The 16,816-nt window shown below is 43.4% G+C and overlaps 1 protein-coding gene across 11 annotated transcripts in view; it reads left to right on the forward strand.

Annotated features, from left to right (window-relative positions):
* Positions 1-1,209: 1,209 nt before the first annotated feature.
* Positions 1,210-16,816, forward strand: part of SLC15A2 (solute carrier family 15 member 2) — a 61,689-nt gene continuing 46,082 nt past the window's right edge. For 6 of the 11 annotated variants that reach the window (XR_013183093.1, XR_013183094.1, XM_054636495.2 and 3 more), the window contains exon 1: positions 14,276-14,618. Coding sequence is in view for 6 of the 11 variants with exons in the window: in XM_054636495.2 (XP_054492470.1) it covers positions 14,487-14,618 (132 nt within the window). In the remaining 5 variants the exon portion in view is untranslated. The other 5 variants (XM_077181646.1, XM_077181647.1, XM_077181649.1 and 2 more) reach the window with 5 other exon arrangements.

Below are 16,816 nucleotides of genomic sequence, written 5' to 3' on the forward strand. Positions count from 1 at the left end.
TCCTCTGAATTATTCTGCCACAAGCATCTTGAATGTCTGGTTTATCTCCTTTAAAAGATCTGTACACTGCTCGTCAATCATCTTTATTTCACAACTAACATGCCACAGGTGGTTCAGCAACCTGAATGTTTGGACTGAAATTATTGAATTTTCTGGAGCTCTGGGCCTGAACCAGCCGGAAGCTGCTGGTGCATTTGAGATGTTTGGGTGCTGTGGAGATGAGGCATGGGGTGCTTGGGTGGATGGCTGGTCAGCCACCTGTGTCAGGCTCTCAGGAGCAGCAAATTTCAGCTTTGCAGTAGATTATGAAGACAGGACTGAAGCAAGTGAAAACTTCTTTTCTTTCTCAGTTAAAACACTGAGGGTTGCTTTGCCTTAGGAACACGGGTCTACCTGCCTGGCTTGCTCCTATTTCACTGTAACCTGGACTTGCATGGCAAAGTGATTCTTGCATGAGTAGAAATCGGGGGTGCCTGAGAAATGTTCAGCGCTCCCAGGAGGACTGGCTTTTTGGAGAAGTTGCTTGTCAATCACCAAAGCCTAAATCTAATTTTAGGCATTAAGCTGAATATGAGCTCTTGGAAAACATATGGCATCAATTCTGCTTACTGATCAGTTTTGATATAGTTAAACCCTTTGAGTTGCTTTCCATTCCCCAACAGGGAATGTGAAAAAAGGAGGAAACTCTAGGGCTAAGAGAGAGAGAGATCAGGTCTGGCCAAGCTAGGTCCAATGTACCTGTTTTGGCTGTCTACCCTCTCTGTATGACCAGCTATTTATTTTGAGCCCTGCTCTGGAGCATGTGCAAGTTGGGAAGGGACCTCACCAATAACTCTGCACTTACAAAGCCACTGAGTGATACAGAAAATACAAAACACTATCTGAAATACATGAAATGATGAAGTAAAGAGTTAATGAATCCTCAAGAAGTTTCAAGTTTGCATAGAGAAATCAGAGAGGGGAGGTTCACCAGTACATTTCTCTGGCCAAACCCACAGATGAAGATTAACTGAAAGTCTCCTGGGACAACAAACAGAACAATGTTCCTGTGAGGCCAAGAGTTTGTTTTGCCATTTGTTCTCTGTATGTTACCATGGAATACAAGTGCTGCTGTGAGTACAAGAAGAAATAACTTCATACCCTGCATTTATCTTGGACACATCCTGAAGCTTAAACAGGTCATAGTGCTCTTCTTTTGCATTGGACCATTTCACTGCTTTCTCCATGGAAATGCCTCCACCTGGGGACACTCCGCCGACACCTTTGTGTGAGACTCTCCGCAGAGATTTCCGTAAGTAACATGCTTGGATTGTGTTCCTGTTCTTCCCGTGTTCCCTGGCTGGGTGTGCTCGAGCAGACAGACATTGTGTGTGGAATGTTGGTGGGAGTGGGCTGTTTGGAGGCAATTGTCCAAAATATCCATGCAAGAGCTTCAGAATGAGAGTTGTGCAAATCTGCACTGCAAACCTGTTTCTAAAATGTGTGCTCATCCAGGTGGAAATCTGGGAAGCATATAAGGCAACCTACTGTCCTGTTGTGCCTGTATTACAGATCACTAATACTGTTAAGTACCTGAAATGATTTTCAGAAACTACATGACAAATTGCTCTGAAAAACATATAAGCCGAAGGAAAAAACACCCCTGTTCATAGGGGGAAAGAAAAGCAAAAGGTGGAAAATGAGCAAGCTGCTATTAGTTTTTTGAATTAATCACCCATCTTCAGATCTGACAAAATACTCAGAGGAAGTTGGAGTCTCTTTTGCTCTATTTTCAGCTGGTGCTTGAAGCAAAAGTGTCAGAAATCTCTCTGCAAAGCCTGTTCTGATGAGATTTCCAGCCAGTTTCATGAATGAAGTTGGTTTGGATTAACTGTGAATAAGTTCCTTTGCAGAGAACTAGCAAAGCATGGGTTCATTGATCATAGACACTTCTGTGTGTGGTGTCTGACCCAACACTCAATAAAGGCAATGAGAAACCCACTGGGGCAGCTTATCCAATTGCTGTGGAGCCACTTTGCAGTTCCAAAGCAGCTAGAGTCAGCTGTTCCTAGACACTGGAAACTGGATGGGAGGGAAATTTGCTTATGGTCTATTCACCTGATTTATGGGGGTTTGCATCAGGCCCAGGGACAAGTTCTCTAGACCATACACTGCTCATTTACAAAACTGGTGTAGCAGAGGAGACCTAGTAAGAGTCAAGGTCTCATCTTTTCCTCCTTCTGCTCTCATGCCTTACTTCCCATCAGTAATTAACAGGGATGGATGCCTACTTCTTCTGGGATTGTTTACTGTGGGGACAGTTCCAGGGCTGTCCCCTGAGGCTGTCTCCACAAGTAACAGGCTTTTAAGTTATGCCTCTCTATTGATCCCCCATCTGAACAATTAGCAGTGGTGATTGCTCTGAGTCCAAAGGTGTGTGCAATCAACCCCACAATGATATTCAAGGAGAGCACTGTTTTAAAAAAGCTGTCTCTCCTGAAGTGTGCTGTGTGTTTTAAATGTGACAGGCTACATGACAGGACCTGAAAAAGAGACATTTGAGGAAGCTTGGAAACTTCTGATCCTTGAGCCTGAGCCAAGCCATACTTCCTGAATTTTTGGCTTGGGAGTCTCTGGTTCAAGCACAGCATTTTCACCTGCTATCCATAGCTTTATCATTCCTGCAGAATAATCAGTGTTTTTAAGATGCCTGCCTTAATATAACAATATAACAATTCTCTGCATGACAAAACTCTAAAAATCTGGTGGCTGGTAAATAAGAATTATTGAGAATGATTGTTTCATTTGAGGCATCAATAACTTCAGCAGAGCTGTAAGGAGAACAGCTCAGCTTCCCTGAAAATTGCAAAGGAACTTTTTTTTTGTTGAGAAGCTCACTTTGCCTGTTCTGAAAGCTCCAGCCAAGGCTCCTGGGGGTCAGATTTTCTGGAGGTGGAAATCCAATATTGAATGTCTGATGGGGCATCAGGGCTACCAATTCTGCTTGTGAGGCTGTGTGAAAAGCTAATATGTGCATTGGGAAGTAAAAGTACTGACTGAATGATCTTTCAGGAGTTGTGGACTCAGTTCTTGTTTCTATGCAAGAATTCAAGGTGTTCTGTATGTTTCCTGACAGCCTTGAGGTGATGGCTCTTCTCCTTGTCCTCACATGGGTTTAGTTGCTAGACCAGTCTTGCAGTAGTTGGAAGAGAGTAGGAAAGGTCAGTCCTCCCATCTGCTTCTGTAAGCAGCCTGGACAGCCCCAGGGCTGGCAGAGCTCTGCCTGGAGTGTCCAGAGTCAGCAAAGGGGCAGCAGGGCACTGCCATCCTTATCTCATGTGTGCTGTCACTGTGCCCCCATGCAGCTGTGCCACCAAACCACCTGTGCAGCCAAATGCCATACAGGAGATGGACGTTCAGGGGGCATCCTACAGGCACTGCTTTTCCTTCACAGCTTCTCTTCTAGAAAGGGGATAGTCCTCTGTCACTTCTGAGCCTGGTGGCAAAGCTGCTGGGGCTGGCAGCCCTCAATTTTGGGGTGGATGCAGGAAGACAGGTTGGGGCGAGTCTGCTTGAAGAGTTCTGTGCTGATTAGGGTCAGATGTTATTGCCATAGGGGCAGTTAATTGAGGAGGTATCAATAGACAGCAGTCCACCTCTAATTTTCCTTCCCTGCCTGTTATTTAACAAAACTATTGAGAGAAAGGCTCCATTAACTATACTTTTGTCTTTAATTCTGCAACTGCAGAAAAAGCCAGTACAGGAGAAGCCTCTGAATACAGGATAGAATTGGTTCTGTAATAATAATAATAATAACTTGCTTTCCCTCTTTGAAAATAAATATGGTTCTTAGTAGAGAGATTTACCCGTTGCTGGCAGTCAATCAGGCAGGACAATTTGGGCTCTGAGTACTTGATTAGAATAACTTTAAGGAAAATTGCCTTCCTGAATCAAGTAAAGATCCATTAACCTGATGAAACAGCGTTTGCTTATCTGGGAGGTTAAGACTCATAACACAGCTTGGACTGCATTAGATGAGGCCTCTTTTAGAACAGAAAGTAATAAAAACACCATCTGTCATGTCTAGTCAATCAGACCTTGTATAAGAGAGGAATTATTCCTCTGACTTTACCATTATAAGATCATCTGTTTGTTAACAATGGGAAGTGTCAGGAATGCTGAAAACTAGTTTTATGCCCTCAAATTATTTCTAGCTGCCTTTATCTTGGAGAGAATTAATATTAATCTGAGTTTATACAGGAAAGAAATATTTCTAGATGAATACAATGCCAAGTCATTCCATGTTGAGTCTCTTGTGATTTATTGTTAGAGGTAAAACTGAATGGGAGATAGAGGAAAAAGTGCCATGTACACTTTTCTTCTGAAAGTGATTATTTCTATAAACAAATCTCTTGCAAGTTGCTGAGCACTCAAAGGTTCTTTGAAGTCAATTGAATGTATTCAATTCACTCAAGTGGCTGGCTGCATCATAAAGGACTGGCATGGCTAGACCTTCTCATGTAGCATAGGTGTAGCTAGAGGTTGTGGAAAAGGTGTTTGCATTTTTTGGCATGGATTTATCAAAGTTATTAAATGTTGTCACTAATGGATTTCTCTGATAGTGGTCTCCTCTATTTATGAAGGAGTACTTGGAGATATGTAAAGACTGAATGCCAGACAGCAAAGGCAGCTGTGGGCACAGGAGGTAGAAAGAGTGGTGGAAAGCATGTCCCAGTGTATCCCCAGCACCCCTGTGCACCAGCTGGGGTGGAAACAGAATCCCCACTTGTCACACACCACAGGTGAGACTGCAGTGGATATATTCATATACATCATTGCCTGCTGCTCGGGTATGTGCCATGCTGCTGCCCAGTGCATTCAGCACTGCTCCATGGGTGGCCACAAGCTGGAGAACACCAGAGTGGTTTTTGTGTGCCCATGGAAAAAACATTTCCTTTTTCAGGGTTTACTATTTGCACAAGAGAAGCACACGGAGTGTTTGCAGGTGTGTGATGCAGAACTCAGCTGTTGTGTGGTGGGCACAACCCCATGCAAGATCCCAAGAGGAAGGAGACAGACTGGGAGTAGAGGAGGAGGAAGATTAAAGCAAATGCCTAATTCAGTATTCAGTCACAGCCAGAAGATGTGCTCCAGTTAAGGTAATGAGACTGGAGATTTGGGAGAAAGATGGTTGAGCAGAAGGAAGACAACATGTCCTCTGGGGTGGCATCAAGGGAAGGCTGAGCACTCCTGGTCCCACTGATGTCAGGTGGATCAGATGCCACTCATCTCCTAGGAAAAAAGGACCTTTTTTGAGAGTTAGCATAAGGATGAAGAGTCACAGATAAATTCTTCCTTCTATAAGAATATAACCCTTATCCCTGCCAGACTCTTGAGGGGATTTGTCATGAGTGCCAGTGGAGAACAGACTGCCCTGGGCACAGGATGGCCAGAACAAAAAGAATTGTGCTACAAAGTGTTAGGGTCCCTGGAGACCCTATGGTTAGATCAACATTAAAAAAAGCAAAAATATCTCCAATTCTGTGCCAGTTCCTCTGGGACCTGATGCAGGGAAAACCCACATGACTCTGCTTTCCCCTGGATCTGGTGAGAGCTGCTTCCACTCACTCTGTTAGAAAATTGATCCCCCTGGTCACTGCGGGGGGAGGCTGAAAAGAATAGATGGCACTGCAAGCTCGTTATGAAAATGCAGGGAACCAGAGTTAATGAATCTTGGACGAGCCTCTAATCTGCCTGGCCCTTGGTGTGGTGGTAGAGGAAGCTGGCTGGGGAGGATCTGATTAACATCTCAGTGGAAATGACAGACCCTAGAATGCAGAAGGTCGTATCATACCTGTCAGTGCTTGCATCTGGGAGGGGCCCCTGTCAGAGAGCTGAGATCTCTGTGGATTAGATCAGGAAGGTTTTTTTCATCAGAACAGATATATTTTTGGGATTTACATCTTCTCTGTCCCTGGCAGCTTGCCTTGATGAAATACTGATTACACAATTGCAATCTGACTTAAACCACAGCTAAAAAATCAGCTGTGTGCTGGGTTATGGTGAGAATACCCTTTCTGTGATGGCAAAGATTTGAAATTGTGCAGTGCATTATGTCTCCTGACACAGGAAAACTTGCAGAGAACAACAAACAGGCTGTTTACTGTGGGTGTATGGAAAAAAATTGGAAAAACTGGAATTCATGCCTTTTCTGAGATTTTCTTAGTCCAGTGCCAGATTAATGAATGAAACCACTTGCCCTAGATGTACAGGAGATTATGCTGCTTGATGCTTGTTTTATAGGCAGTGCAGTTAAGGTTAGGAAACTTGAAATAAGTGCTCCAGGGACTGACAAGCAATGTAGTCAGAACCAAACCCCAGGGTCCTGCTGTCACATCCTGTAGCCCCTCCTTCACTCCCCAGCGGACACCCCCCACCCAGTTCCAGGCATCCCTGTGAGCTGGCTGTGAGGAGCAGAGTGGTTATAGGATTTCTGGTTTCTCAGTAGCAACTGCCTCACTGAAGCCAGTAAAAGCAGCATTTTACTCAGGAGCAGGGTGGGAGAGGGAGTGGGACACACCACCAGAAGAGAGCTACTGGTCAGCTGAGAGATCAGTGCAGAAAGAGAAATCCCCAAGGCAGTTTCTGTCCCAGAGGCTGGAAGTGAGCACTGGCAATGCACCCACGGGGTGGCTGAGACACTGGATTCAACTGTCTTTCAGCATTCCTCCAGACCCAGGCTGCTGCAGGCTGTGATGTCTTCAGTGGCTGAGCTGTCCCTCAGAGCCTGTGGCACAATAAATCAATAGCTGTTTCTCACTTGTTCTGATAATGCTGCAGGCGGGGCAGCTTAAGGGAGAGACTGCTGGGCTGGCATGCAAGAGGTTTTAGAGGAGTCTACCTTCAGCAGGATGTTTCTTCCTTCTTTTGCTCCTTTTTGAAATGGAGGTATTGATATCTGCTCAGTGAGATGCCCTGAGATATCTGCTGCTGAAAGGCACCATGTGAGATTCTGCTTCTGAAACCACCACGGAGAAAATGTTCTTGGGACACCAAATGGTCCTCAGGTGTTTTCCAAAGTTCTGCCTCATCACATACATCTTTCTTCCAGCTGCAGGGAAGCACCTCCCACCTTCTCACACCAGGAAGGGGACGACCCAGCCTCAGCTCCAGGCAAGTGGACTGGGTAAATGTTTAGATTTTTCTGTTTCTAGGCTCTCTCTGATAGTCAGAAGTTTTGAACAGAGAGCCTGAGTTGAGCCTGAGACAGACAGGTATCTCAGTACCAGCAGGTGTGGCACTGGGTGCCCAAGGGACCAGCACACTTTGTGACAGTCAGAATTGATCACTTCCACCCAAGAGAGACAAACAGCACTGAGTTAGAAATGGAGCTCACATGCACTTACTTGCACACCTATCTTGGCTCTCCTTTTCTGCATTTGTTTTTTTCCAGAGCACTCTCTCTGTTGCTGACTTTACATACCTATATGAACATTAAAAGTAGCTATTGTTTCAACTAGGAACTGTCTCCAAGCAGTGGGCAGCATTGCTAAAATGCCTGAAATTTCTATAAAAGAGAAACAAAGGACTGTCATGAAGGGCAGAATGTAGAATCATCCCAGGGACTGGACATGTTCCCATTGCCTGGAGCACCTGTATGTACATTTTCTTTATGTCTTGAACTTACTGAAACCAGTGCTTCTAGTCAGTGCATGGTACCTTATACCATAGCAACAAGTACATCTTAGAAGTGGAGGGGAAAATAGCTGGAAAATAATTCAAGTGGTCCTGTAGCCCATTTCCTTACTGACAGCCTGAACAGTTAAATTATCCCTGATTTTCTCTGCAATATATGGCTTTCCTTGATATTCACTTGCTGTTAATCAGTGGTCAATTTTGAAAGACCACAAGTCTTATTCTGGAACCAACTTCCTTTTTTTTTTTCAGTGGTTTTGTGATACTCTCAACTTGAGAGCCTAGAAAGTAATTTAAATTCATGGTTGTATTTTGTTTTGTGCTGTTTTCTTAATTTCCTGCCTAAGCTCTCTCATGCTCTCATGTGTTTTCCTTGAACATTCCCTTCAATGAAGAGAAAAATCCTATTTTTTCCTTCCTACGATAGCCTCTTAAATAATTGTTTAGAAATAAAAGCCCTTCCTCATGTGTTCCTTGTCTCTCCCTGCCCAAATCTTCTAATATAAGTCACAAGCATTACCAAGTGAAGCCTTTTATTTCTCCCAAAAACTATTCTACCTCTAGCTTTTCTTCTCTGTTGCATTGTCTGGCCTGTAGTGCTCATATGTCTTTTCTGCTTGTTTTTCACAGTGCTTGCCCAGAGTCTCACGCTGCTGGCTTTGCCATGCTGTGCTTTGTACTTATCTATGCTGTATCTTCTTATAATATGAATAACACTCCCTGGATCCTGGCCATACTTCCTACATTATAGATTTAAATTCTTCTTACCATCTATCTTTTCTTTAATATCTCTTCTGTGCACAGCCTGCTCTTTTTTAGCCATTATTAAAGTTTTGCTTCAGTCCTCCTTTCACAAGCCCCTCACGATTTGCCATCATCTTTTTATGAGTTGTTCATGCTGTTCTTCATCTTTTACTTCAGGCTTTGCATCCCTTGTTGCTCTATCAAATGAATAATCATATGTAGGAATTTATTCTTAATTTCATTTTGGAGTTTGACTGTGATCAGCTTAGGCTTCTCACTATTGCACATTGTAGCTATTGTTGTGTGCTTCTTTTCTCTCTTAAATTCAGGTGTCTCTCAGTGTTTCCCTAATGCATCTTTCTAGTTGTCTTGCCCAATTCCACTGGTCATCCTATGTCCAGCTAATAGCAGAGTTCATCAGGAGCTGACTGCCTGTTTGTAGCCTTGACTTTATCTTGAGGTGATGATGATAGATACAGGACCTTGAAGCAGGTGGGACTTTACTGCAATAAAAAGGTGAAGGATGCAGATGGCTTCAGGGCCATGATGTGGGTGATGGAGACCCCATTTTACTCTGTTGCTGAACTCACTCTAAACTACTTCTGTGTCTGCAGATAATATCTGGGGTTTTCCCCTGCAGAAGAATTTCCCTAAAGCCTCTCTGAAAGAAAGTCACAGCAGTTTAGAGGCAGTTACGGGGGAAAGCAGAAAGGAGTAAACAGTGGAAGTGCAGTACAAAAATTATTGATTCTCCTTCAGGCAGCTCATGGCTTGAAGGTGAAAAAGGGTCTGGAGGGACAGCTTGTCAATGTTTTATCTGCTTTTCTGTGTGATATGTGAAGAACTGGAAACTGAAGCCAGTCTGTCAAAGGTTGGTGAAATCCCGTGTCTTCTCAAAACCATAATCTTCTCACTGGGTGCCCCATCCCTGGAAACATTCACAATCAGGTTTGACAGGGTTCTGAGCAACCTGATCTAGTTGCAGATATCCCTGCTTATTGTAGAGGAGTTGGAATGGATGGACTTTGAAGGTCCCCTCCAGCCCTAACTGTTCTGTGATTCTATGATAGTGAAAGACATGTATAGTTAAGACCAACTCTGTAGCTGGTGTACAGTGTCAAAAATTTGGATTTATGGCCAGCTGTAGATCCTGTCTAGTCACAGAGCCAGTTCCCTATCCTCAACCAGAAGTAGTAATTTTATTGAAAGATAGTGTAGCTGCAGTGTGAAGTGATTGATCGTGAACATCCGTGAAGGGTGCCATTTAGCCTCAGAGGCTGTATTCAAGAAAGGCAGATTCCCTATGACACTTGAGAGCTTAGCAGAGATGACTTCAGATCAGAAATAAATGGAAGTTTAACTATTTTAGTGGTGGCCAAAGGACTGCTGTTGAGAAGGGAAACATTAACAGCAGGGTGAAAGAGAGCCAGGATTGCTTAATGAGGTTCATCTTCAGGCACAGCAGAGCTGGGCACGTCCAAGGCACAGAATGGCAGAGGGGGACTGCACACCACAGCCTGCAAAGGAAGCCCAAGCTGGTGAGGAAGTGTTTAAAGATTTCTTCTTGCTGATAGTAGGAGAAACTGAGGGCAAAAAGGCATGAGGAGGGATGAGAAGTTTCTCTAATTGTTACAGGTTGACTTGTGACCAGATGACAGGTTCATAAATGCAGATTAGATACTTAATATTGTTAGTGATATTGATCTAAATACCTTCACAATTTTAAGTCTGTAATGGCTGGTGAATAGAGGAGAGATGTGGGTTTGAAGGCTTCTGGCATATTTTCCTGGTTGTTCAAATGATTTGATACATCATTTTCTTAAATTACTTTGAAGTTTGGGAGAAGTCTGCAGGCAATGGAAACCACTCTTGATCTGTATAAATCAGTTAAGCCCTGCTCTTTCTTGTGATCAAAGAATTGGAGAAAATAAGCCAGAAGAGACCTCCAGAGGTTATCATGTCCTTCCAGGGTCTGGTCATTAAGCCTGAAGTGTTGCTGCCACGTACTCATCTAGTTTCTTAAAACCTTCTCTCAGAAACAGAGAAAGAGGAGAGAAATACAAATATCGCAAAAGGGCTATAAAAGTATGGCCAGTGTGTATGAATTAAAAACAAGACTCATTATTAAAAGACAAGTGTGGCTGAGCTGAAAATTAGGAAGGGATTGTACCATGAGATGAATGCAGGTAAAAATGAAGAGATTAGTTGAGTATAAACAGATTAAGGTGCACAGCACTGCAGCACGGAGCGGTGAGAATGTGAGGATTGTAAAAGCAATATGAAAATGCAGATTCTCTTTCTGAGGATTTGGGAATCAGAAAAAAATTAAATTATGAACTGAAAGTCATAGCAAAATGTATTAATGGGAACTTCTGGCTATGCAGGGCATCTGGTACCTGAATATAACATGTAAGCATGAATCATCCTACAGAGTCCCCAGTTGCATAAGGGATAATTCAGAAATGAGGAAATCGTACAGAAAGTAGTCCTTGCTTTCACACTTACCAGGTGAAGTTGTTTGGCACAAGATTTTCACAGAAACTCAGGAGGGCACCTCATCTATATGCCTGCTCTGGAACAGGACTTGATATTTATGTAGTCCCTAATGCATTCTTATATAACAGACATTGCCACACCATCTCTGTTCCAATGCTCATCTGTCCTCACTGAGAGGGAAATTGGAAAAAGGAGCACCAAATATTCTTTACTGAAAAAAGTCAGTTATTTCTCTCATCTTATCCTCAACAAAAATGGATTATAGTTCATCTCTCTGGCTGTTTTTCCTGTCAATGGAAAGGAGTGGCATTTGGTATTCTTCTTTCCCAAATTTCATCGTTTTCATTCCAGAGTTGTAAAATGGTTTCTCCCATTTTGCAACACCATTTTGGGTTCATACCCAATTGTATCCCAGGCTTCTTCACCATGGTTTTGAGTGCAAACAAAAGCACCATGCTGGCTGTGCTGAAGTTTTCTTTGCTCATGGAAAAGCTGAGGACCTGCATGCTTCATGCTTTCCTAATGTGATGGAAAATCATTGATACTCTTAGAGGGATTTCCCAGTTGTCCACTATTATGAGCATTTCATATGAACCCTATTTCCTTGTGAGAGATCAGAGGCACTGGAGTTAGGATATATCACATACAGAGCTGCTCTAGGTGTTACTCCGCTTAACAAAGAATAAACCAGTCTGGTTTGAGAGCATTTTTTTCCAATCTGAAATGGCTGTTTTGTAATCCTTATTCTCCTTTTGGTGCTTAGAAGGGATTATCTGATCAAGTATCTCTCTTGTTATGGAGGAACACTCCTGGAGGAACAATCTGCTTTTTAAAGGCAGTGGTGATGCTTGTTTTGCTTTTGCCCTTCACAAGGGAAGTGGCTCAATGTGGTATTCAGCACTTGAAGGTGAATTTCTTCAGGCTTTGATGATCTGAACACATTTGAGATATCCAAATATTATTTAAGCAGTTTTTGTCTCATTTCACACATACTCCTACTGGTTCATTTCAAAGGTGTTGCATGCCTTGTTGCAATTTATTTTTTTAGTAAAAATAATAAAAAGGGCACAAGTTTCCTGGCTTCTCTGGATGATTGTTTTCTGGTTTAAAAAACAGCTTTTCATTTTCCTTCCTCTTTCTCCAATATTGACAGCATTTCTAACACCTTTTCTTATTGCCTTTTATGTCCCCTTGCTAGCTGTGGTTCATTTTGTGCCTTAGCTTTGCAGGCACACTTCTACCACTCTGTTTGATCTGTTTGTCTATACCTGTCTTCAGAAATGCCACCTTATTTCCATTTGTGGTACAATTCCTTCCTGATTTTCAGTCTAGTCGCACAGGTCTCCTTCTATCAAGTATCATTCTGTATTTGTATCTGAGGTGCTTGCAATTTTATTCTCCTAAACTTGTTTTTGCTGTTTGCTACAAGTTACCATTTATTGCCAGACATTTAAATTCCTTTTCTTCCTTTCTGTCTGAGAAGACCTTCTGGCAGCTAGTGGCCTAAACAGCTCTGCAGTGTATTAGACAAGTAGTATGTTAATCCTACTGACTGATAGGGTTTTTCATGCTAGCATTAAAAAAAATAATCATTTAGCTTATGTGACGCACAGGGCTGTATATACACAGAGGAAATATAGCTGCAGGAGGCTGAAAATGTTAAGGCATCACACTGCAGCAGCATGGGATCACTGTGCAAGGGATGGTGAAACCCTTCCTGTCTTCCTTTTTTATTATTCCTTTAGTAACTCTGCTGCTGTGATTGCTCTGCTTGCCTGTGTATGGCAGAATACAGCAGGTTTCTACTGGGAGCTGTAGAGAAATACCTGGGGCATGAGATACCAGCAGAGGGTTCAGAAATATTTCTGCTGCCTCTAGCACGGGGCCAGACTTGCAGGACTTGAGTAGATGCCAGCCTGGTGTGTAGGGACAGAACCCATGTGAACAAGATCTGTTCTGTCCCCAACACTGGGTATTGAGCTTTTGAGCACTCATGCCCATGAAAAGGGCTTGATAAACCTGAGCTCCCTGGAGGCTGCAGAGGCTGCACCCAGGTGAAAAGCAAGGCTGTGCAGGTGTGCAGGTCACTGGGAGGGCTGAAGACAAGGAGCTGGTTTGTGGCAGTACCAGAGGAGGTACCCATCTCTTATTTTGCCACTGCTGTAGAAGAAAAAAGGTACAAGGAAGGATAGAACTTTCTGGCACCATTTGAAGTTTGGCCTCCAAGTCAGCTGCCCAGCTGACCCCATGTTTAGCTGCCCAGTTAGCAGGAGTGAGATGGGGTCTTTGGGGATTTTCAGAGAAAGCAATGCCAGAGGACATGATGGATAGTAATTATGTATACTTTTTCTGTGCAGTCCATCACATCTGATTCTCTTGTGTAAGTGTTCTCCATGTCTTGTTAACAATAACTGAAACCAGATTAAGGATCTGTGGTGTGGCCAAAGGCCTCTTTCCTGGTTCATCAGCTGCAAACTTGGTTCTTGTGATAACCAAACACTATCAGCAACTGAGTACTTTCACTAAGGACTAGTTTCTGGAGATTCCTTGAACCAGCTGTGGATTCTGGGTGTGGTCTGTGCATTCCTGATAAGAGAAGGGAGAAATATTTGGGAAAATTCTTTGAACATTTGCCTTTTAAAGAAACCTCTGCACTGTGTTGAGGATACAGCAGAGCCACAAGCACTGAGGATAGTTTATGGGAAGTTTGTGAGTTTTGCTCTGCAATTGCAACTGGCATTGGAAGAGTGCAGATGAAGAGCTCCACTATTGGCATGGGAAGGGCATGGAAGGAGGGACAACTGTGTACCTGCAGGGAGCTGAGCCCACGTGGCTGCAGGGGGAATCCAGGGACTCCCAGCAGAGATGGGCTGCATTTGTCACATAGGGAGCCCCAAAGTGGTCTTCTGGATAATACAAAGTGAGAGAGAGGGGTTGGGGCTACTTCTGTGTGCAGGCTGTGCCTGCTTGATTGAACTGTCCCATGGGAAAAGGCAAGGTCATTCTAGGGAATTGCTGTGGGGATGAACCCTGGGTCACTTCACTTCTGCAGTAGCAAAGAAATGATTTAACACAGTGCAGGCATCTGTGACATCCAGTGTCCAAGGGTTTGGTGGGATGAACATTTTAGTAGTTATGTCTTGGAATGTGTGGCTTTCCAGTGAAATGAGATCCCTGCAGAGTAAACCTGTCATTACCACACTGGGAGGGAGATGTACGCTCTGCTCCTAAATCCACAGGCAGTAGGTGTATCTGGGACCTGGGATTTTTATTCAGCTCACATCTGTGCAGCATCCAGCACCATGCTGGGCTGGTGCATGTGAAATAGCTGGGGGCATGCCAAAACAACAGGGAGGTCTGTGCCACAAAGTGCTGACAGCCCCAACCTGTGACTGATTTAGGCTGTGTTCCCTCACTCCTCTTGAACTCTGGAGCTGTCTTTCCTGGTAGCATCTCCCTCCCCTTTCTGCCCTGGCTGCACAAATGTGCTCAATTAGGGTTAACTCAAACTGAATCAAACTTCGTGCCTGAGGTTGGAAATCTTCCCAGTCAACTCACCACAGCCACATAGCATGGTGGGAGACAAGGCGAGAGGGGAGATGAACGCTTTTCAGAGAAACGAATCCAAGGAAACTTTGTTCACTTTTATTTCTGCAGGAGATGATCCCCCCAAAGGAGATTTCCCTCTTCAGAAAAAATCTCCGGTAAGTGTTACTGCTGGTTTCCTTTGCTTTGCTTTCTGCTCAGCTTGTTTTAAACATTGCAAGATCTCTCTGTTCTCTCCTCTGTTGTGCTCTGGCTACAGACAAACACCCTTTCTTGCAGAGGGTTGAAATAAGCCTTAACAACTCAAGGCAAAAATCCCTCCACTAACCTGATTAAGTTAAGAAAGTGCAGCTTAAAGGGAAAGCACAAATGTCTGAATGTTTGGGGAAAAGGATAAGGGTTTTTATTGCCTTTTCCCTGAACACTACTTTCCTTGTGGGAAACAACTTAGATCTCAGAAGTGGATGGAGCTGTTGTGCAAAGGAGGGAGGGAGCTGAACTCTGTTTAGTTTGATGAAACCCACCAGGGAAGGGTATCCAGATGATGAAAAGCAGAAGGAAGGACAGGGATTGAGGACAGGCCACTGGTGAGTGTTATAGAACCCAACTGTAATGCCAGAGCCATGAGTTTACATCTTTGCCTCTGATTTAAAGCCCGAGTCAGGTGCATGTGTTGCTGCCTTGCAGCTTTGATGTTTGTGCAGGTTTTCAAGCTAATTCTTGTTGAGTGCTTGACCCCTAAAAACTGTTTGCTGCATAGGATTCAGGAAGAATTTGGCTTATGTTGTAGCTGCTTTGACTTGCAGGATAACATGTAATACTTGGTCTTAAAACTCACAGTCATGTCATTAGCAAACCAACTATTTAACTCAATTTTAATTACTGTGCAGACATTAACTATTGGATATCCAGAGCTCCTGGGAAATATTAATCTTTATCCTATTTTCCATTAGTCAGCAAGAAGGAGAGCTGAAAACAAACGTCTTCTGTAGTGGGTACTTTAAATGAACTTTCTTTTTTCCAAAGACACGGTCTATCAACTTTCACAGTATCTTTAAGAGATCCATAATCCCACAGATCCCAGGCTTGCTGTGGAAGCTAAGCACTGCAGACTATCTGTGTGTTCATGAATCCAGGCTTAACCTCTTTGCTTTTGCTGGGACTGTTTGCTGAGCATGGTCCTCCTCTGCGAAAGCGAGCAAACTGCATCTGGCTCCCCACATGGATGAAAGCTTCCCACTTTTGGATGTCCAGGCAGGCCACAGGCAGGTCAGTGATACAGTGGAGACAATACATGAGGGTTTCTGCACGTGCTGATGCCATCTCATGACACACAAGCCAGATGGAAGTACCCCTGCTTGTAAGTCGTTGCTCTGTGTTTGTAAGCACTTACTCAGGGTGGTGGCTCAGGCACTTGGCAAGGTTTAGCTGGGAAGTCACTGCCCCCTGCTCTCCTTTCCTTCCTTACCCCTGCTCGTCTGTAGGAGGTGCCCATTCCAGAGCAGGAGTGGCTGAAATGAGTCACTGCACCTTAAACCGGTGCAAATGAATCCACTGGAACTTGTGCACTGGGTGTGGAGGGGTTAGTTCAGGCAGCAGTGCTCCTGACACCTGTCCATCTGGTTTGGACAGTCACTCTCTGTACTTCCACCAAATGTTATTAAATGCCATGAGTATGTATAGTAAGGTCTGGGAAGGAGAGGAAGAAAAATATCCCTGTTGTACAATTTTACTTCCAATTTCATAAAATGCCTCCCAGCACAAGCATGAAACATAATCTGCCTCTTATGGATTTTCTTCTATTATGAAAAGCTTGTTGGAGAAAAATATTCTGTGTGTTCATATGGCTGTGTATTTGTGCATTTACAGCTTATATATGCCACCATTTTTAGGCTAGTCTAAAAGCAACAGGCCCCAGTGCAGTTTCCAAGGGAGCCCACTCTTTCTTACAAGCCATATTGCTGAGCACAATTGTTTCAGAGTAAATCATAAATTAAATGGATAATTATGTACTTACTTTAGTAAAGTAAGAAGGGTTTCTTACAAAAAGGCAGCCCATATTTGGTGAGAAAAATATATAAGTATATATTAGATGTAAAAAATGGATAAAAATATTTGTCTTTAGAGGATTAAGTAATGGAAAGTAGGGGGGGGTGGGAGTTGTGGAGTTTTGATTTTCTGTCTGTTTTGTTGCTCTTTTGTAATGTTGAGGAAGACAGCGTCATTAAGCTATACTCTTCTAAACTTGATGCCATTGCTTTGGGAATCCAAATAAGCTTAGGTCTCTTGGTAGTAAAATAAACCTGAATAAACACATCTATTTTGGTACTTTATTTGCATTTGGGACTCTGGGAAG

This window comes from Agelaius phoeniceus, chromosome 7 (genome assembly GCF_051311805.1).
Source record: "Agelaius phoeniceus isolate bAgePho1 chromosome 7, bAgePho1.hap1, whole genome shotgun sequence".
In the NCBI taxonomy this organism is placed as follows: Eukaryota; Metazoa; Chordata; class Aves; order Passeriformes; family Icteridae; genus Agelaius; species Agelaius phoeniceus.